At 49.1% G+C, this 22,367-nt stretch overlaps 1 protein-coding gene across 2 annotated transcripts in view; it reads left to right on the top strand.

Annotated features, from left to right (window-relative positions):
* Rab11fip4 (RAB11 family interacting protein 4) overlaps nucleotides 1-22,367 on the top strand; it is a 116,876-nt gene that overhangs the window by 21,296 nt on the left and 73,213 nt on the right. For both annotated transcript variants that reach the window (XM_005327798.4, XM_078042518.1), the window contains 2 exons: nucleotides 13,895-13,982; nucleotides 15,301-15,389. In XM_005327798.4, coding sequence (XP_005327855.2) covers nucleotides 13,895-13,982; nucleotides 15,301-15,389 — 177 coding nt within the window. Of the gene's footprint in view, nucleotides 1-13,894; nucleotides 13,983-15,300; nucleotides 15,390-22,367 lie in introns of those variants that run through there.

Here is a 22,367-nt window from a genome sequence, read left to right as displayed (position 1 = left end):
AAGGCCAGGACAGTCAGACAGATCAGGCACAGGTCATGTGCTTCAGAGACCACCCAGGCTCTGTCACTTTCCTTCCTATTCAGACACCAAACAAAGCCCGTGTGGGTGGCCATAGGGATTTTGGATAGTAACAGATTGTCAATAAGGGACTGAGGGACGCCTGGTGCCTGATGACTTTTGGACCTGCTGAGGGTCTCTTAAAAGTTGTTTCCAGCCGTGGTCTGGAGGTGACACTTCCCAGGAGGCAGTGGCCTGGATTCCATGTAACTGGGCCGGGGTGCTAGCTGGCACCCCAACACCACATAATCCTTCTCCTTGTGTGCACCGAGCATCTTCACTCCGAAGGCCTCCTTCCCTTCGATGCCTTTTACCCCAGCGTATTCTTGAAGAGGGGATCTTCATCAGCAGCCCTCCAGCCTTGAGAACCAGGAACCAACACAAAATGGCTTAGCTGCTGAGGCAAATGCTTTTTTAGTTTTTTTTATTTTAATAACATCAGGACCCAAAGTAGGGCAGCTCCAAGGCTGGTTATTTCCAGGGCCCTGAGGTATCACCCAGGATTCGACCTCCTTCCAGTGATTTCCCCAAGAAGCCCAAAGTGGCATCCACTCTCCAGGAGGGGAAGAGGGAGGAAGCACTTCCTGTGGATGGTCCCCTCCACCCCCCAATCAAAGACAGTCTCTCCTCTGCAGATGTCTCCTCAAGTCTCATTGGCCAGAGATGTTCAACATGCCTTTGCCTGAACCAATCATTGGCAAAGGAGACGAGCTCACCTGGCTGACCCTGCCTAGTCAGAATCATGCTCATGGTGAGGTGCTCTGAGGGGCCTGGTCCAACAGGAAGTGGGCATCTCACCGCACCAGGGCTGTCTCACCCTAAAGGAGAGGCCTGGGGCATCATAGAGGTGACCAGCAGAATCTGCTTCAGTTCTTGTTATTATTTTTTAACTTTATAGAAGAGAGGAAGTACAGGGCTCAGAGAAGTTGAGTCATTCCTCGGGGCCACCCTGTGGGTCCTCAAACCATTTACTTGGTGAAACTGCCTTGGATGGAGACATTTGCCTCCCTGCCCTTTATTCCCTTCCATATCTCTATCTCTGATTTTCTTCTCTTCCCCCAACTTACTGGCCACCACTGGCCAACATTCCTGGAGAATCATTATGATAAGATAGAATTCCAAGCTGGCCTTCATGGTAATGTCAGCCAATGCCCTCATTTTCCAACAGGGAAACTGAAGCCCAAAGAGAGGAAGGGGCTCACCAAGGCCACTATGGAGAACATTGATGGTGGAGCTGTGATGGACTTAGGGACAAGAAGCAGACCATGCCTGAGGTTAGAGGCTTCCTCCTTTATTACCTGGCCTGAGCTGCAGGACAGCCCAACTCAGCCTGCTCCTCCTAGGGAGAGGCGCCCTCAGTCTCTCTTTTTTTCTCTTTTTTTCTTTTTGTATTGGGTATTGAACCTCTGGGTGCTCTCCCACTAAGCCACACCCTAACCCTCCTTTTTATTTATTATTTTGCTAAGTTGCCCAGGCAGGCTTTGAACTTGTGGTCCTCCTGCCTCAGCCTCCCAAGTAGCTGGAATTGCAGGCATACGCCACCACGCCAGGCTCCGGTCCCTTGTTGTATACCTTTTGCACCTGATATTTCCATGGCACTCTGCAATCTTCAGTGTTCTTGAATCTTGGGCTGGGGATAAAGCTCAGTTGGTAGAGTGCTTGCCTCGCATGCACAAGGCCCTGGGTTCAATCCCCAGCATCACACACACGCACACACACACAAAAATGTTCTTTAATCTTTACTCTGACATGGTCTCCTTTAATCCACACAATGGCCCTGGGAGCTGGATGTTATAGATATGCAAACTGAAGCCAGAGAGATACTGTGACTCACCCAAGGTCATGAAGTGAGTGACACACATAGCATGTGTCACAGAGGGTTTAATGTTCTGACTGTGCCTTCCCACAGAGGGAGAGGGCTTGTTGGGGGTGGTTGGAGATTGAGATCTGGACAGAGGCAGACTCTTCCACCTAGCCCAGGTTGCAGGGACTGCTAGGACCCTCTTGGGAACCCTTCCTCGACCATGTCTGCCCCTGGTTTTGCTGAATTCCTGCCCAGCTTCCTGGCCCTCCCTTCCTGAGAATGAAAGGAGATGACCAGTGGCTGCCTGTGCCCTTTGTCCTGTGGGCTCTAGAGTACAGGGCCCCATTGTATGCTTGACATCAGGCAGCTGGGGACCTGGGGAAAGTGGGTAAACAAGCAGGGCACATGTCACCCTGAGGCCAGGGGAGGGCCAGAGCCCCCTGTGGGGAGCAGGAGGGACTCAGGAGAAGTTTTCTGAGGGGGAGCAGAACCCCTGGGGCTTTGGGACACCTCTTCCTCCTCTCTTAGCTGCTATGCCTTGAGGCAGGGCTGCCTCTGGTCTCCTGCTGAGGAAGAGAATGACCAGCTGCCTCACAGGGCTGTGGAGCAGACCCAGGGAATGACCAGTGGGAACTGCCCTGGGGAACTGGGTTCAGGGGTTACGCAGCAAACTAGGGAGCAGAGCTATGCCCTGTGTCAGAGCATGCCAGAGCAGGCACGGCAGCACACACTTGGGATCTCAGCTACTTGGGAGGCTGAGGCAGGAGGATCACAAGTTTAAGGCCAGCCTGGACAACACAGTGAGACCTTGTCTCAAAACAAATAAATGGATAAAGTGCATGCTGGGACTCCCACATTGTTTCCATGGGAGAATTGGGCCCAGTATTGCCAAATCCAATTTGAAAAGCCAGATAGCCCAGTTTGGGTGTGCAGTTTCTCAATTAAAAAAAAATTAAATGTACATAGAGTAAAGTTCATTATTTTTCAGGATGGTGGGCGAGATTTGTAGTTTCATGAGTTTTAACATTTGTGTAGATTCCTGTAAGCACCACCTTAATCAGGAGACAGATCCGTTCACCGCCCCCCAAATTCCTCCTACTACCCCTTGTATTCAGACTCCCCCTTTCCTTCTTACCCTTGGCATCCACTGATCTGTTCTTTGTAATTATAGTTTTATTGTTTCCACATAAATAAGAAAAAAAGTTCTTCTTTCTTTGGGGTGCTGGGGATGGAACCTAGGGCATCACACATGCTAGACAAGTATACTGCCTCTGAGCTGCATCCCCAGCCCAGTATGCCACCTCTGGAGACTGGAAACTGGTTTCTTTCACTTAGCAATATGTGTGCACAGTGTCAGGGGTTGTGCCTTGTTATTGCAGAACACACTGCTTCTCCGCTCACTGGGAGGAAATTTGGGGTGTTTCTAGTTTGGAGCAGCAGTATGTGTCATGCTGCTGTAAACCTCTGTGTGCAACATCTGTGTGAGTATGAAAATAAGTTTTCGTTTCTCTAAGGTAGGGAAGGACAAGGAAGTTCCCCTCTATTCCTACTTGGCTGAATTTTTGTCCTAAATGAATGTTGAATTTTTTCAGTTGTTTCTCTGTACCTTTTGCTGGATTTTTCTTCTTTAATCATGTTTCGATTACATTGATTTTTAAATGTTTAACCAAACTTACTGAATAAACCCCACACGCTATGGTCTTGATACACACACACACACACACACACACATACACACACACGCACAACTTGCTAATATTTTGTGGAAGATTATTGTATTTATGCTCATGAGGAATATTGGCCTATAATTTTCTTATACTGCTTTAGTCTGGTTTTGGTATCAGGACCACACTGGCTTCATAAAATGAATGGAGAGGGCTTTCATTTTCTAGAAGAGATCATATAGATGTATGTATATCTTAAATGTTTGATGAAACCATCCGGGCCTGAGGTTTTCTTTCTTTCTTTCTTTCTTTTTTTCTTTTTCTTGGTAGCAGGGTGGGGGGATACGGAGATTGAATCCAGGGGTGCTTTACCACTGAGCCACATCCCCAGTCTTTTTTTTCAGGGCCTCACTAAGATGCTGAGACTGGCTTTGAACTTGTGATCCTCCTGCCTCAGCCTCTTGAGTTGCTGAGATGACAGATGTGAGTCACTGCCTTGGGCCTGAGGCCTTTTTTTTTTAGAATGTTGTAAACTAAAAAATTAACTTATGAGATAGCTATAGGACTCTTCAGGTTATCTGTTTCTTCTTGCATGAGTTTTGGTAGTTTGTATCTTTCAAAGAATTGGTCCCCCTAGGCTGGGGTTGTGGCTCAGTGGTAGAGCATTTTCCTAGCATGTGCAGGCACTAGGTTCAAATCTCAACACCACGTTTAAATCAATAAATACATGAAGGCCCACTGACAAACAAAAAGAAATTAAAAACAAAAAAAGAATTGCTACGTCATTTTATCAGAATTGTAGAAATTATGTGCACAGAGATGATCATGGTGCTCCTTTGTTAGCCTTTTTCTTTCCTCCTTCTTGTCCTGTGCTGGGGATTGAATCCCTAGGGCTACACAATGGCTGGGCAAGGGTAGACCACTGAGGGACACCCAGCTCCTTTATTAACCGTTTAAAGTCTGTTGGATTGTAGTAACATCTCTGCTTTCATTTCAAATATCAGTAATTCGAATCTCCTCTCATCCCGCCCTGCAATCCGATTAGAGTCATCAGTTTTATTAGTCTCTTCAAAGAACCCAATTTTCCTATCCTTGATTTTTCTCTATCATTTTTCTGTTTTTAATTTACTCATTTCTGCTTCCTCCCTGTTCTCAGCTTTGGGTTACTATGACCAGAAGACCTGACAAGAACAATTTATTTATTTATTTATTTGAGAGAGAGGAAAGAGAGAGAGAATTTTTATTTTTTAGTTCTCGGAGGACACAACATCTTTGTTGGTATGTGGTGCTGAGGATCGAACCCGGGCCGCACGCATGCCAGAGGAGCGCATTCCGCTTGAGCCACATCCCCAGCCCCTGACAAGAACAATTCAAAGCAGAAAAAAGTGTATTTCGGCTCATGGTTTTCAGAGGTTCAGTCTGTGGTCAGCTGACTCCACAGCTCCGGCCTGAGGGGAGGCAGAGCACCATGGCAGGAGGGCAGGGCAGAGGGAAGCAGCTCAGGACCCCACAGCCAGGGAGCAGAGGGAGAAAGAGCGAGCTCCAGTCACCAAGGACAAAATATAAACCCCAAAGGCACATTCCCAGAGGCCTATTTCCTCTAGCCACACCCTGCCTGCCTGCAGTTACCAACCAGTTAATCCATATCAGTGGATTAATTCACTGATAAGGTTAAAATTCTCATAAACTAATCATTCCACCTCTGAAGTTCTTGCATTGTCTCACACAGGAGCTTTTGGGCGACACCTCACATCCAAACCATGACATTCCCTCTTCCTTTAGGTTTGAATTTTATATTGTTGTATTTTTTATTTTCATTTAATTTAGATTATTTTTAATTTCCCTTGAGAATTCCTCTGATTTATGAGTTATTTAGACAATGTGTATTTGGACATTTTTCAGATGCTTTTCTGTTATTGGTTTCTAGTTTAATTCCGGCATAGTCAGAGCACAAACTTTGTATGATTTCAATTCTATTAAGTTTGTTAAAGTTTGTTAAAACCCTGGGATATGACCTCCTTGGTGAATATTCCATGTACATCTGAAAGGAGTATAGGTTTTGTTCTTATTGGGTGGAGAATTCTAAAAATGCCAGTTAGGTTAGTGGTAGTGTTCAGGGTTTCCGGATCTTTATTGATTTTCCATCTGATTGGTTCTATTGATCACTGGGGAGGAGTGTGCAAGTCTAGGACCATAATTTTCAACTTGTCTTTTTCCCTTTTCAGTTCTATCATCAGTTTTTCTTCATGCATTTTGAAGCTCCATTATTAGGTTCATGCAGATTTGGGATTGTTATGTTTTCTTAGCAAGCTGATTCTTTATTATTCTTGTTCTGATTAGATCATTCTATAATTCTAGCACTGTTTTTTTCCCATCATCTCCATCCTACTAGTGATCCCATCCAGATAGTTTTTTTTTTGTTGTTTGTTTTTTTTTTTTTTTAAAGAGAGAGTGAGAGAGAGAGGGGGACAGAGAGAGAGAATTTTAACATTTATTTATTTTTCCTAAGTTCTCGGCGGACACAACATCTTTGTTGGTATGTGGTGCTGCTGAGGATCGAACCCAGGCCGCACGCATGCTAGGCGAGCGCGCTACCGCTTGAGCCACATCCCCAGCCCCCAGATAGTCTTTTGACTTTAGCTAATATGTTTTGTAGTTCTAAAATTTCTGTTTAGTTTTTCAGCTTTTTTTTTCTCTACAGAGAATTTCTATTTTCCATTTATTTCAAGAGTGTTCACATTTACTTCATGGAACATGGATAGGTTAACTGCTTTAAAATCTTTGCCCTAGTTTTTAATCCTCAGTATCAAAATCAAAACAGTTAAAATATTGTCTAATAATGACAATATCTGCCTCATTTTGGGTTGGTATCTATCTGTTGATTGTCTTTCCCCTTGTACCTTGCTTTTCCTGTTTCTTTGTATGTCAAATAGTTTTGGATTGTGTCCTGGGCATTTTGAATATTATATTACAAGATACTAGATCCTGTTAAAATCTTCTGAAGAATGTCAGTATTGTTAGGGGTTTTTTGTTTGTTTTGGTTTTTGGTACCAGGGGTTGAACTCAGGGGCACATTACCACTGAGCCACACCCCCAGCCCTTTTTTGTATTTTATTTAGAGACAGGGTCTCACTGAGTTGCTTAGGGTCTCACTGAGTTGCTGAGACTGGCTTTGAACATAATCCTCCTGCCTCAGCCTCCTGAGTCACTGGCATCACAGGTGTGCCCTGCTGCACCTGGCTGTTTGAATCAGGAAATCAACCCAGTTGTGTTGAAGCCTCAGATTCCAGCTTACCCTCTATGAGCTGTGGTTCAAATGCCAGTTCAGTTTTCAAAGGCCTTGCAGTACTATCCAGATCCAGCCCAAGCATGCACACTCCAGGGGCCATTCCGTTCCATCTGCACTGTAGTTCAGTTCTTGAAGCCTTTGGTATGGTATTTCAAGTCAGTTTCGTGCACGTGCAGCTCAGGTTGGACCCGGGGCTTCGAAGACCACCTCAGCTCCCTCCTCCTTCAGGTACCGCCCTCTCCAGTTTCCATGGGTCCCTTTCCTTAGTTTCTTTTTCAAGCAGAAAGAGCTTTCCTTCTCAAGAGTTTTAGGCACCAGCTTCATGACTGCCATGGAGAGGGGTTTGGGAGAGAAGAAAACAAAAACCAAAACAGGGCATTTCTCTCCTTCTGTTTGCCCCCCTCCTTCCCCCGCAAGAGATCCCTTTCTCAGCTTCTCATCAGAAAGAGAGGGTTTTTTTTGGAGCTATTTCTCTTCCCACCTGCTGCACAGTTCTGGGATTTAAGCCACAGAGTCTAAATCAGAAATATGTGAAGAAGCCAGGCGTGGTGTCACATGCCTGTAATCCCAGTGGCTTGGAGGCTGAGGCAGGAGGATTGTGAGTTCAGAGCCAATCTCAGCAACTTAGTGAGGCCCTAAACAACTCAGCAAAACCCTGTCCTTTAAATAAAATGCAAAAAAAAAGGCTGGGGATGTGGCTTAGTGGTTAAGCACCCCTGGGTTCAATCCCCAGTACAGAAAGAAAGAGAGAGAGAGAGAGAGAGAAGAAATATGCAAAGCAAAAATAAATTTAGAAAACTCACCAGTGTATTTGTCCTTGTGTTTTGTTTTCCTCCCTGATCCCCTTTGCAGAGCCCATGTCTGGTTTCACATCTCTGTCCAGGTTTTTCCACTCTGATCACTGGGGAAAGACAGTGTAGGTAATGTGCTTCCTTCATTTCAACCAGAACCAGCAGGCTTCCTTAGCTTTTGGCATCTAATAGGCAAAATTAAGCCCATCAACAGGCCTCCTCCAGAATGCTCTTCAGCAAACTCTAGTTTCTCTTTAAATTAACTTTTCCTTTGATGTTCAAATTCTTAAAGGTTCATTGAGTTTTTCTAGATGAAAAGAGAAGAGAACACAGATGTAGTCTTCCCCTAGTCAGAGCAATCCCTAAACTTATAATAATATGATAATAGTGGTCATAATTATTGTAACAGAAGTAGTAATGATTACCAGGTAAGAGCCTGAGCTCTGGAGCCCAGCCACCTGTGTTCAGCTGCCCCCTAAGAGGAACAAGACCTTAACCCTGCTCCTTACTCTATTTCCGCACCTGCGAAATGGGAGTAATAATAGTACCTCCTGCCCAGGTGGATGTGAGACTTAAATAAATCTACACAGAGGGCTTAGAACAGTGCCTGGCACAGAGGAAGAGTTATGCAGCATTACCTATTATTAATTAATAATTTGGTTAGTAATAGGAGCGGCTAACATTTATCTGGCATCTCACCATGCAGAGGGAACCTCGCCACAGCAAGAAAACCAGCTTATCCCCTCTGAGGCTGAGACCTCAGAAGGCAGAAGGCTAGCTGGATGCTGAGTCCCTCTAGCCTGCAGAGACTGAAGTGAGGGAGGCGTGGGTGGCTGGCATCACTCGGGAGGATCTGGCTGGAAACCAGTGAGAGCAGCAAGGAGGCTTTGGCAGCGCAGCGTCTGGTCTGAGCTAGAGATTGCCCTCGGGGAATGAATGGGGGGAAATCAGCTTGAAGAGAAAGGCAACAGAAATAGAAGGGGAAGCCTGGTAATTGAGCGGCCCCAAAAAGGAAAGATCAATATTTTACAGCCAGAGAAACAACCAGTTTCCCTGGCAGTAGGCTCAGTAGCCCAGCTGCATGTGCTTCAGTGACAACAGCTGCTCCTGTCTGTCCTCCCTGCCAGGCCCAGGGGTGTTCTCTTTGCCTGGAGCCTGGGGGAGCCTGGGGGCTGCCTAGCGGGCATAGTGTGTGGACCGAGGGCCACCCTGGCACCCCACCCGTGGTTGGTTATTTGCTGCTTGCCCTGGGTGAGATCGGGCAAGCGTCTCCCCTCCCGGGACTCCCTTCCCTGCCTGGGAAGAGAAGGGCTGCTCAGCCAGGTGCATCCCCAGGATGCGTTGCCAAAGGTTACCAATGTTGAGGAAGGTAGAGACCCTCCATGCCCGGGTGGGGGTCCCAGCCATGGGGATAAAGTTCTTTGGCTACACAGGGATGGGGGGATTGAATCAGCCTTCAGTAAAGATGACCCTGTAAGAGTCTCCCACCTTGCAGGGTGTAGAAAGGCTGTAGAGAGCGGATATTCCAGAGGGGGTCAGGGAAACCTGGTTCAGGAGTTACCGCTGTGGTGACTTTGGCTTAAGCTGAGCCTCAATTCCCTCAACTGTAAAATGGGGACTATAATCGTATTATTTACACTGCTCTGAAGATGAGGTGAGACTACATCCAGAGATCAGGGCCACACTGCGACTCGTGAGGAGCCCTCCGTGGGCGCAGCAGGAATGATCCTTACTTCTCTATAGAATGACACCATTATTCAGAGTCATGGCGCCTATGGTCACGTATGAAGGAACACTAACCAGTATGTGTTGTTATAAGAACTTTGCAATGACCCTGTTTTCTACAGGGCTGTTCTGTAGTGTGCATGGCACTTTTCGTGACCGTGGCTCTGGGACTTCCACTCTTTGAAGAGCCCTATGGGAGAAGCCACAGAGAAGGGAGAGCAAGGGCTCAATCCCAGCACTGCTATAAAAAAGGAATGAAGGGAGGAAGGAAGGGAGGGAGGTCACAACAGGCACAAACCCCCAACTGCAGCCTGGGCCACAGCTCCGAGGCACTCCAAGAACTTCCAGGGGCTCTCAGGACTCTGTCTTCTCATTATCAAACAACCCCAGCCCCCACCTGTTGGGGGCTGGCTTTCCTTGGAGGCAGAGGAATGGACATCCTGCCCCAGCCATTCCCGGCCCCAGGGAGTGATGGACTCACAGATCACAGAACCCTGCAGCCTCTAGGGTGCATTTGCAGTTGACGCTCTTCACCAGTCACCCAGCACCCTGGGGCAGACTCTGCCCTTGACTAGCATCAGAGATAATTAAGGAATAGCCTCTGGACTCGGAGAGGATGCAGGGCTGAGCACCTGTAATGCTAGCCAGGAGAGGGCGAGAGGAGAGGAGGCGAACTATCTAGCTGGGACTGTGGTGGGCTCCCCCACAGCCCTGCAGGTGGCACCTGGGCACAGCTATTCTCTGATGCCACGTCACTGCCAGGCAGTGGCAGAAGCTGCCATGGCTGGGTGGGGGTAGGATTGGCAGCCACAGTGCTGAGGAAACTCTTGCCAGGCAGGAGCTGGCAAAAGAAGCCTCCTTCCTCCTCCACTGAAATTCTGCAGGCCTTTCCCAAGACCCCACTAGGTACCAGACTCAGAGAGGGCATTGCACAGCCCTCTGCCATCCCTCACCCCAGACTCACACCAGAGTGGAAGAGCAGGGCCAGCGAACAGAGGTTCCAACACAGCCTCGAAGCTCAGGAGGGAGGAGGTGACTGTGACGGGGCCTCTGTGCCTGTGGCTCATCTTCCAGAGCTGCTGGGCCCAGGCCCCCGATGCCAGACCACTGCAGTGCCCAGAGCTCAGACCCCTGCTGCAATAGCCATGCTGGAAAAGTGTCCCAAGGGCGGCAGGAAAAAATTTGTCTTCGTGACTAGATGATCTGTCAGCATGACTGGGCTTTGGTGCATGTGACAGCAGAGTGGGAGGGAGGACCAGTTGGCCTGTATTGGTGTGAACAGCCACAGCAGGCACAGGAATCCCCCTGCATACTGAGCTCCGCAGCTGCCAGGGCGCTCTCATTTCCATCATCTGCACCCCAGCGGAGAGAATCCTGGGAACAGCCTGGCCTGGCCTGGCCTGCTGTGCTGTGGATGCTGATGGTGACTACCAGAGGGAGGGCGAGGTGCCTAACGGCGAGTGTCAGTGTGCTGTGTGTGTATTTGGTTGTGCACAGGTGTGGCCATATGACCATGTGTGATGAGCCAGTGGGACCAGCAGCCACCATCATCAGCCCCAGCAGGGTCAGGCCTGGAGAGGGTACTCAGCTGTCCCTTGTTGAATGAATGAATGAGTGTGTGTGTGTGTGTGTGTGTGTGTGCGCATGCATGCGTACAACCTCTGTGCAGGTGCTGCCATTAAGTTACAGACTGATTTAGAAATAAGCTTTGGAAAAGACATGTCAAGAAGCTGAAATTCAGGAGTTGGAAATTTGTGGTGGGGGAATGACTCCAATTAATCAGAAAAGATAGTACTTACAAAATTGGCCATTGCCAAAAACATGGGAGAAAATACCCAGGGCTAGCAAGTTTGAAGTCAGTTGCTCTGATTGAGAACTAAATTAAGACATCTTGACAGAGAGCAATTTGTCAGCTGTTTTGTTGAACCATTTATATCTGTTTATTCAACAGATATTCATGAAACTTCTACTATGTGCCAGTCATGGCAAGCTACCAGGTATGCAGTGGTGATCAAAACAGAAACAGTCTTTGCCCTTAGAGAGCTGAGTTTGCAGAGGGAAGATATAAATTCACCATATAAACATATAATTACAAATTGCACAAAGAGTTTGAAGGAAAATTTAGGATGTTGCAAGACAGGGCAACAGCAGGGTGGGTCTAATCAGATAGGGGAAATCAGGATGGGCTTTTCTGGGGGTGGGGACATTTAATAGAGGTACAAAAGGAGGCCTGAAGAGTTGATGTTGCTGGATGATAAATGGGGAGGACAGGTGTTCAGGATATAGAGTACAGAGACAGGTGCAGAGGTGTACACTTGTAGTCCCAACAGCTCAGGAGGCTGAAACAGGTAGATCACTTGAACCCAGGAGTTTGGGGCTAGCCTGGCAATATAGAAAGATCCCCATCTCTTTTAAGACAAACAAGAAAACAAACTAACCTCGACCCGGGTTTAGCTCGGTGGTAGAGCATGTGCTTAACATGCACAAAGACCTGGGTTTCACACATACCCACCCCTCAACACAAACACACAGAATAAGACATAGAGATCAGCACATGCAAAGGCCCTGAGACTGAAAAGCTTAATTTATTTGAGGCATTGGTAGAAGGTGAAGGCCAGTGTGCCTGAAGTATGTTGAGTGATGGGGAGGAGATGAGACTGAAGGGGGCAGATTTTATACTCGGGGTCCATACCGTGGAGTTTGTATCTTATCCTAAATAATGGAAAATAGCTGGAAGGTTTTAAGCACCTTCCAGTGGTTTTATAACTGGATTGGATTCCAATTGGAGTAGAGAATGAATTAGAGGGGGCTGGAAGTGTAAAAGGGTAGTTGAATCAGGAGTTTTGTATAGTCCAAGAGGGAGACAATGATGACCATGACCAGGTGAATCCAAGGGGTGATGTGGAAAAGAATGTAGTGTAGGGATACAAGCTACGTTGGGATCCACAAGGGTGTGGGTTGGGTGAGAGGGAGCAGACCCAGTGAAGCTGCAGAACTGTGCAGTGGCAAGATGGGGTCAGGGGTGGGTGTTGAGCAAGTGGTGCTGGAGGCGGTCATGAATGGATTGTCCCCTGACTGTGGAGGCTGTGGGGAGTGACTGTCAGTGAGGAAGCAAGCATCTGAGAAGCACAGTGTAGTGGGCATCCACACAACTGTGAAACCCCACGGCTGAGTTTCCATAGCAAAATGTTGGAAATACCCAAGTGTCGACTGTTAGAGGAAGTTGGGTAAGTGGTAGTGTGGCGACTGGGCAGAATCTTCTACAGCCATAAATAACGTGGGCTGCACACACCAGGCCATGTGGACTCGTGTTTCTTTCTTGTTGTTTTAATTTTTTTTGTTGTTGTTGATGGACATTTATTTAATTTGTATTTATGTATGTGGTGCTGAGAATCCTCACACCTGCTAGGCAAGTGTAAGCCACAACCCCAGCCCGGACATGCCTTTCTGATGTAATGACTGCTGTGTGGGAGACAGACTCCCCAACACCAGGAGCAGCCAACTCCCTTGGGCTAAACCTTGTTTCCTAATTTCTTTTAAAACACTTCTTACTGGATCAGAAGAATGCACTGATTGGAAGTGTTGGCTCAGAGACTTCTCCCCCATGTCATTAGCACTTGGTCCAAGAAATAGACCATCATCATTGCCTGGAGAGGTGGTGCGCACCTGGAGTCGCAGGTACTCCGAAGGTTGAGGCTGGAGGATCTCAAGTTTGAGGCCAGCCTCAACAACTTAGCGAGACCCTGGAACAAAACAAAGACCACCAGCCAAAGCCCAGAAATTCCCTGCGTGATGTCACTTCTACAACACCACCATCTTGACAATCCTTGTTTAAAAAATTATTTAAAAAATTATTTACAAATTATATAAGGTTTGAGGCAAAACCTTGTATAATTTGTAATTTTAAATAATTTATCCACATGTTATTATACATGTGTTACTTAATATCTCCTTGTTGGCAAAGGAAAATTTGACCAAGGGTCTTAAGAACTATAAAATACAGAAATTCTTTTTTGCTAAATGTGGTTAAAACTATGTCTTTTCAAAGAAAAGTGGGAAACAGAGTTTCTAGAAGTTTTTTAAAGGGGTTTATGCTTGTTCTGTACAAAAAAAAAAAAACCAACCTACTATTTAAAAAAAAATTAGTTGTAGGTGGACACAATACCTTTGTTTTATTTTTATGTGGTGCTGAGGATTGAACCCAGTGCCTCACACAGGTGAGCAAGCGCTCTGCCACTGAGCCTCAGCCACAGCCCAGAAACCACTATTTTTAAACCTCACAGGGAGCCTCTGCTTTCAATGGCCATCTTTGTGGGGCCAGCTTGGGGGAGGGAGTTCCGGGGGACACACCCCTGAACTCTGAGAAGCTACAGTGTTTGTTTTCTTCACTTGCTGTGCCTCCTGCCCTGGGCAGAATGAGGCGAGCCCACAGCTGCCAGGGGCTTGATGTAAAGCCCAGGGGGACCAGGCTGGCCACACTGGCCTCCTCGTGGCTCCCCTCCAGCTCAGCCTCCTGCCCCAGTGCCCTGGGCTTGCTCACACCTGTCCTCTTTCCTTCCCACAGGTAGAAAAACTTGTGAAATATCTGGATCCCAACGACCTGGGGAGAATCAACTTCAAGGACTTCTGCCGTGGGGTGTTCGCCATGAAAGGTGAAGCCCTGGGGCGGGTCCTCTGGGGCTGTCTTGGTCCCGTCCAGAAGGAATGGCCAGTGCCATTTGGGCTGCAGCCGGGATTCCTCCCCACGGGGTTCAGAGCCCTGAGGGGCCTCAGAAGTGGGCTCTGTCCCTGGCTACCCACAGGAGGGGGGGGTCTTCGGCTCCCACCATGCCACAGCATCCCATACCCAGAGTCGGGGGTGCCTGGACCAGAGTGATGGTCCTTTTAGTCCTTCCCATGAGAGAAAGGCTCCCCTCTGGGATGACCAAACTCCCAGGGCAAGGGGGGACTGTGCTTTAAATGCAGTTCTGGGTGCACCTGGGTAGAGCTGGCCGCCTTCCCTCCCCCCTTACCCCTCCCCCCTCTTGCTAGGGTTCCTGGTTGTTTTCCTTCCTTTAGTCCCTCCCAATTCTTTCCTTTCATTCCTGCCCCACCCTGATAAGGAATCCACGTGAAAGCCCTCCTCTCCACTGGTCAGTTGTGAGAAACGCCCAGAAACCAGAACCTGTTCCCTGTAACTTAGCGCTGCTTGTGGGGAGAAGGTGGCTTAGTCACCAGCCGGGTGGACTGCTGAGGCCTCCCCCTGGCTGCCAGGAGACAGCAGTTACTTCTAGGAGTCCCCAGAAGTCCTGTGGCCTCAGCAGGGAGCTTTGTTTTCCAGTCTGGGTGGTCAGATCAGGGTGACCGTCCCTTCCAGGCTCCACCTTTGGAGTTGGGGGGAGGAAGGAAGGAGGCCCAAGGGAAGCGCTGAGGGGCTGGTGGAGGACCGCACACAGGCCCCAGCAAAGGTCTTCGCAGTGGATTTGTCCCAGTCTTTAGGCCACCGAGGACTGCACCTGCCATGTGCCTGTGCCAGGCATTTTGCCCAGTATAACTTCAGGCAAAATGGCAGGGAGGCCACCTGTGTAGCTGGTCAGCAGGAGGTGGAGCCATCCTGGGGGGCCCTAGGTAGACTCTGGAGTTTGCTGCCTTAGTTGGGGCACGCAGCCTCGGGGATGTGCCCGGGGGAGCTGCAAGCAGAGAAGCTTGTCCTACATCCCCTCCTCCGGGGAGGCCTCTGCCCTCTGCCCCTGCATCGGGAGGCCACTGTGCGCTGCTCACTGGGTTAGTCCCAGGAGAAAGATGTCTGGGTGAAGAGCCGCTGCAGTGCCCTGCCCAGCCTCCCGCCGCTGCGGTGCTCCTTCCGCCTGTGTGGTCAGCCTGTCTCTTAGGGATCCAGCCCTTCCCGCAAGGCCCTCTAGGCAGAAGCAGAGCAGCTGTGCCAGGCTGAGGCTCTGGCCTCTCACTGTCTGTCTGTCTGCCTGTCCACAGGGTGCGAGGAGCTGCTGAAGGATGTGCTGTCCTTGGAGAGTGCGGGGACGCTGCCATGCGCGTCAGAGATCCCGGACTGTGTGGAGCAGGTAAGAGGCGGTGGCCCGAGCCTCTGTGGGGGCTCTGCTCATCCTTCCCCTCCTCTCGCCTTGGCTTCATTTTGTGGTGTCCAGGAGGACCCAGCTCCTTCCTCTGGGGAGCCTGTGGAATCAAAGTCAAGAAATCGGTTTTTGGACAGGGGCAGTGAAGTCCCTCTGGAAGCCCCGACAGAGTATCTTCCTCCGCCCCCTGGTGCTGAGGAGAAACTGAGTCTCATGGAGGGGAGGTGGTGGGCTGAGGTCTGGCAGATAGGGTTGAAATCTTTTCCTTTGCTCCTGTTCCTTCGTCCTTTGAGCTGATGAGTCCCTGCGTGTGCGGCCCCCCTCCCCCGTATAACAACGAATTCTCCAGTTCTCTGACACTAACTGGATGTCCAGCAATTCAATTCCGTCTGCCACTACCCAGAGTTACTGCGGAATCAAGAGTCAATCCCGTAATACCCTCACTTCTGCCCAGCAAACTACACATTCTCTGCTCCCCACAACCCCCTTCACCAGAACAACTTGGGAAAACACTATACTTAGGATTAGCAGTGTATCCTGAAGGGTACAATTCAGAAACGGAAGACATGCACAGGACCATTGTGGAGAAAGGCTGGTGCGCCTTCCAAGCCCTCTTTGTAGGCACAGCAGCTGCCCCGGCTCCTTGTCCTGTTTACCAACCTCGAAGCTCTCAGAACCTGGCCCTTCTAGTGTCTTTATAACCCAGTCCCTGATTCCTCTCTTCCCCTAGTAGGAGGGCCTGGAAGTTCTCCCCTTCCGACCCCCAGTGTGGTCCTTCTGGTGACGGGCTCCACCCTGAGCCATGTGGAGGTCCCACTTTGAGTGACTTTAATAGCATAAACTCAAGCGTGGGAGAAAAGAGGGTCGTCAGGACTAGAAGTCACTCACATCAGGAAATTCCAAGGGCTTTAGGAGTTCTGTGCCAGGAAGTGAGGATAAGGACCAAATCTTGTGGCACCACAGTCTTTGTGGCTTTGTTTTGCTTTCTCCGGGTGGTGTGTTTACTATTAAACACTGAACTGTTTTTTCTAGACACTGTAGTGTCATCCTACAAAGAAACAGTTTAAGGTGCACTTGTGGACAATCTCTGGGGTCCCTTCTGGCTGAAGGACCCCTGGAGCTAGAGGAGTAGTATTTTGGTTTCTCAACCAGGCAGGCTCCAAAGCCTCTTATCCAGCTCTGGTTGGTGCCTCATCGGGACACCCACACACGCTCAGAAAAACAAACAACATCCAAAATCACAAGTATTTTTTATAGCTAAAGGAGGTCCAGGTCACCATGGTTCACTCAAGCTCTTTGTGGATTCCTGGGGCTCTCCCTGGGTTCTTTGGGGCAAGAGTGAAAAAGGAGGAGCCCATGAGAAGGACCATAAGCTGGGTATAGCCAAGTGAAGAGAAGGCCAAGGCTCTGTCAAAAGACAAAACTACAATGAATTATTTGTAGGTTTGGGGATGTAGCTCAGTGTTAGAGTGCTCACAGCTTGTGGTGGTCCTGGTCCCCAGCACTGCAAAAAAAAAAAAAAAAAAAGTGTGTTGTGGGGAGAAACTGGTTGTGGAGGTGCATGCCTATAATCTCAGCAACTTCCGAGGCTGAGGCAGGAGGATGGCAAGTTTGAGGCCAGCCTCAGCGACTTAACAAAGCCCTAAGCAACTTAGCAAGACCCTGTTTCAAAATGAAAAATAAGGGCTGGGGATATAGCTCAGTGGCAGAGTGCCCCTAGATTCAATTCCCAGGACTGGGGAGCAGAGGGTGGGGTTTATACATAGATCTAATTGGCTTTAATGTGCTGTTTGAGAGCCCACACTCAAGAGCAGAGCTGGGGTTTGTAAGTTAAGAAATAAGGCGACAGAACAATAGAAAAAAACCTGGTGGGTCAACATCAGGCTGCTTCAGTTTACTTTTGTGAAAAGATTAAAGCAGAGGGGACTTCCTTATCATGCTGACTAAAACTGGCCTGTTTGGGGACTGGATTATCATCTCTCTCCTGATTTCTGGGAAGGTCAGATAACAACTTAGTTTCAGTTTAGTGGCATCAGATGTCAGCATGAGCACGTCTGTTTTGGCTTAGTCTGTTGGGCCTAGTGCAGGAGCTCTGACCAAACCAAAGGCCTCAGTTATAGATGGATACAATATCTTTATTTTGTTTTTATTTATTTTTATGTGGTGCTGAGGATCGAACCCAGGGCTCCACATGTGCAAGGCAAGTGCCAGCCCCTCCTAGAGATTTTATCTGACAGTTCAGAGGTGGCAGAGACCAAAGCCAGGCAGCAGGTGTGGGACCAGGGTAGAAGTCAGGTGGCAGGACCTCAGGGTGTGGTGCTCCAAACATGAGCCCTTGGGGATGGGTCAGGGTAACTGGCTCCAGGTACAAGCAGGGCCCGTGGGGAGGGCTCCTGGCCTGTTTTTGCAGGCCCAGCACCTGTCAGGGAAATATGTGTTTGGGGCTAACCGTCAACAGGACCGTGACAGGGGACCCTGAACCTGAGCAAGTGGTGTGCTCCAGGAGTTCTCGGGGTGGGCACTTGGTGGAATTTGAACAGGGTTCAGAGGGGGGCGATAAGCCATGGGGTCATCCAGAGCTAGGTCCACACCTCACTCTGACCAGACTATCCTTGCAGCCCTGGGCAAGTTCCTCTTAACCCCTCGGAGCCTGTTTCCACAGGTGTAAAAGCAGGGCCCTCCGCACCAACCTTGGGTCTGCTGTGACAATTCAGCAAGGAAACAGTGGTGGTGCGCGACCGTTCCTGCCTCCTGGTGCTGTGGACTAGTGAGAGAAAATGGTGCCGAAGTTACAGTTTGCATTTTCCCTTTTATCCTTGGATACTGCTACTTTAAAATTATATCAAAATAAAGCTCTATGCCTAGGAGCTGGTGGGCAGAGTGGAGCTGAGGCCTTGGGCTAACGCGGTAGTACCCAGGAGCAGAGGCATGCCCTGCAGTCTTCGGCTGCTCTCCTGGGCCCCATGCTATGCCATCCACATTTCCAGAAAAGATGGTGCATGGAGGAAAGGTGAGAAACAGGCTTGGAAGACAGGCACGGTGGCACATGACTATAATCCCAGCAATTCAGGAGGCTGAGGCAGGAGGACCCCAAGTTTGAGACCACCTGGGCCATTTAGTGAGACCCTAATTTTCTCAAAAATTTTAAAAAGTGCTGGGCATGGTGACATCCACCTGTGATCCCAACAGCTCAGAAGGCTGAGGCAGGAGGACCTTGAGTTCAAAGCCAGCCTCAGCAATTTAGGGAGGCTTTAGGCAACTCAATGAGACCCCGTCACAAAATTTTTTTTTAAATTTTAAAAAATCTAGAGAAGTAGCTCAGTTGTAGAGTACCCCTGGGGTCAATCTCCAGCACCTTAAAAAAAAAAAAAAAAGAAGAAGAAGAAGAAGAAGGGAAAAAAGAAAGAAATAGAGTAAGTATGAGAGAGAAAAAAAAATAAATAGGTGCAGAGTTGACCTCCAAGAGGGCGCTCCTCTCTGTAAAACAGTGTTGTGTTTCATTCCAACTCTGGAGGTTGGGGAAGGAGAAGGACCCTGTCAGTCACTTCACAACCATAGTACTTCCCTTCGTTTTCGGGGGGGGGGGGGGGCTGCCCTGGTAGGGTGTGTCTTCTGGTTCTAAGCCTCTCCCTGGCCAGCTCCTTTCCATCCTCCACATAGGTCTGGCCCTAACAGGTAGCTCCTCCAGCTCCTCTAAGTGGCTCCGTCCCAGTGGCAGTGGATGGGTGGACACAGTGGCTGTCCCGTCTGTTCTGCTCAGCAGTGCGGCCGGGGTGACTTGGGCTCTGTTCCTTCTGGTGGGCTCCTGAGTGCTGGGAGGTGGGGAAGCCAGCCGGCCAAGCAGAGTGACTCCCTTTCCGGGCTCAGGGTCTTGGGGAGGTGGGGGATGTTGGTGGGGGCCTGCCAGGGACAGGTCCTGATCCCTGCGGTGTCCCAACCATCCCCTAGAGGTCAGGCTGAGACTGGAAGCCAGTGTGATCCTGGTTCATCTATGGGTTTCCCGTGTCTCCAGGGGATTCAAATCTGAGGAGTGATTTGGGGAGATGCTGGATGAGAACCCTGAGAAATGGGACAGCACAGCAGAGCCCCCACCTCCCCGTGTGCCTTTTGTGGAGGAGAGGAAGACCTCTCCCCTTCTCCCCTTAGGGTGTAAGTGAGACCTCAGATACCAGCACTTGATAGGAGTCACCTGAAAACAGCAAAATGCTTTAGAGTTGGCCCAGCCAATGTCCCGGTCCCTGAGAGCTCACTGCCCACTTCCCAACTCTCCCAGGTCTTGTGACACACCCCCGACTGGACACCATGCAGGGATCTTTGGCCTACTGTTCAGACCTATGGAGCAGCGCAAGTCCATCCCAGGTAGCTGGAGCCTAGGCAGCACCAGCTCCTGACCTTACAGGATGCTACCCGTTAATGTCCCCGCAGCCTGCGCGCCCTGGCAGAGTGACTTCATGGAGTGGGCTGTTGAGTGAGTTTTCCAGTCTAGGAAATGTAAGAATGGTCAGAGGAGATGCTGGGGGTTTTGGAAGGACTTCTGGTGTCCAGGATGGTGTGTGTCCCCAGGCTGAGGGGTCAGCACACACCCTAAGAGTCCCTCCTGAAACCAGCGTGCTCAGAGGCGGCCTCCCTTTTTTTTTTTTTTTTTGTACTGGGGATTGAGCCCAGGGGCCCTTTACCATGGAGCAACATCCCCAGCCCTTTTTATTTTTTATTTTGAGACAAGGTCTCATGAAGTTGCTCAGGCTGACCTTGAGATGGCAATCCTCCTACCTCAACCTCCAGAGTTGCTGGGATTATGGACGGGCACCACCAGGCCTCCTTTTTTGCAATCCCTAGTCCAAATGAAGTAGGGTTCCCTTAGGGAGGGTCTCCAGGAGGTGTGGAAAGCTCGCCCACAGACGTCAAAGCCAGGGGGACAATCGCCCAGGGTCATGGCCAGCCTTGGTAGGCCGTGAGGTGAAGCCTGCCCCACAGTACTGTAAGATCCTGGGCTCTTGGTCACTCACCCACGTGGGCTGATTAACAAGGAACCCCACTAAGCAAAAAGAGCATCAGCCTACTCACTCTCCTGTGTAGCTGCCACGTCAGAATGTGGCAACACCATCCATCCAGTCCCCAAACCAGAAAGTCATCGTTGGTGCCCCCACACGCAGCCAGCCTCCAGCTCTCCATTCCCCATGCACCCCTCAGCCCCGCCGTCGGCCACTGCCTGCGGGGCGTGCTCCCCATTCCAGCCCCCCTCTCTGCCACACAGGCGCCTCAAGAGGAGCTGCTTTGACTATGTGGCCCCCGCTGTGACCCTCCTCAGCAGGGAGGATTCCATCACCAGTTCCCCACTCCGCCAGCCCTGCCTCTCATCACCACATCTCAAAACTCGTGGCACCAAACCTCTCCTCACTTTCAGAAGAGGCACATTGTTTCTTGTTGGGAGCCCTGGCCCACGTTTTACCTTTCTCCTGGCCCTCCTTCCACCCCACGTCCCCGTGGTGGGCCACCTTCTGCTCATCTTTTAAGACTTCCTTAGGCACCCTCCTCCCCGCCAGCGCCCTCTGCCCAGCCTGCAGGAGGGCCTCTGTCTCTGCCTTGAACCTCACCCTCCAGAATGGCTGCATGTTCACAGAGCCCCTACACAGGGACACCAGCTTCCTCGTGGTGGCAGAGGCCCTGCCAGCCTCCTGTCCTTCACAGCTAGGGTAGCACCCACAGTGAGCATTTCTCCACACACTTCTAGGATTAGTCATCTGGAAATGGAATCACTGTGTCAAAGGGTGTGCAGATTTTATTTTTAAACAGAGTTTTAATAGATCATTTTTATTTTTAATATGTAGAGCCAAATTTTTCTCCCCAAAAGACTACGAGTTATATTGTACCAAATGTATCAAAAACTACGACACACGAGCACCTACTTCTTCACCTTGCCAAGGCTAGACAGCCACCTGCTGGTCTCTCCTCCACTACTTCCCTTCTTTCCCTTGCTCACCGACTGAGCAAAACTCGTTATTGTTCTCCTCTGTGCTGCCCTACTTACTAGTGAGGTAGACCATCTTTTCTTACCTTCTCTGATCCTCTGGATTTCTGCTTTTATGAGTTACCTGACCATATTCTGTGCCCACGTGCAATTGGGTTCTTAGTCTTTTCCTTATTGATTTATTAGAAATCTCTATATATTCGGACTCATGATCTTTATGCATTTACTTGTATTTTAATCTTGGTTTTGGTGTCTTTTACTGTACAGAATTTTAAGCCATCCTTTTACGCTGCTTACATTTTTGGCATTATTTTGTGCTGTCTGTACCTCAAGGCTATCAGCATATTCCCCCAGAGTATATTTTTTAATACTTTTAGGGAAAAAGCCTTGCTTTTTGACCCACCCGGAGCTTATTTTTGGTTTTGGTGGGGGTAGTGATCTGGCACTCTTATTTTCCAAATGTCACCAGCTATTCAGATCCCTACTGTTAAATAGTCCTTTATCCACTCATTTGAAATTTCATCTTTGTCATATCCTTGCTGCCCTTATCAATGTGTGTCTCTTTCTGGACTCTGGTCTGTTGTATTGATCTGTCTTACTACCTGTTTCTAAGCCTAAATCACAGTTTCCATGTGGTTTTTTGTTTGTTTTTGCTGTACAGGTGATTGTACTACTGAGCTTCATACCCAGCCCTTTTTATTTATATTGAGACAGAGTCTAAGTTTCCCAGACTGGCCTGAATCTTGGGATTCTCCTACCTCAGCCTCCTAAGTAGCTGGGATGTGAGTAGCGGTATTGACAGGTTTGCACCACCACGCCTGGCTTCAGTTACTCTTGGTGTATAGTTTGGTATCTGATAGGGAAAGCCTTCCTGATTATTTTTTGTTAAATTTTTGTTGTTGTTGTTGAATTCTATTAAAACTCCTACTAGAGATTGTGTTTGAGATTGAATGTGCATATCAGCTGGAGAAAATTCGTTTCTCTACAATATTATCTAG

The sequence above is a fragment of the Ictidomys tridecemlineatus genome, chromosome 3, assembly GCF_052094955.1.
Source record: "Ictidomys tridecemlineatus isolate mIctTri1 chromosome 3, mIctTri1.hap1, whole genome shotgun sequence".
Lineage (NCBI taxonomy): Eukaryota > Metazoa > Chordata > Mammalia > Rodentia > Sciuridae > Ictidomys > Ictidomys tridecemlineatus.
This window is presented reverse-complemented; position numbering and strand designations above follow the sequence as displayed.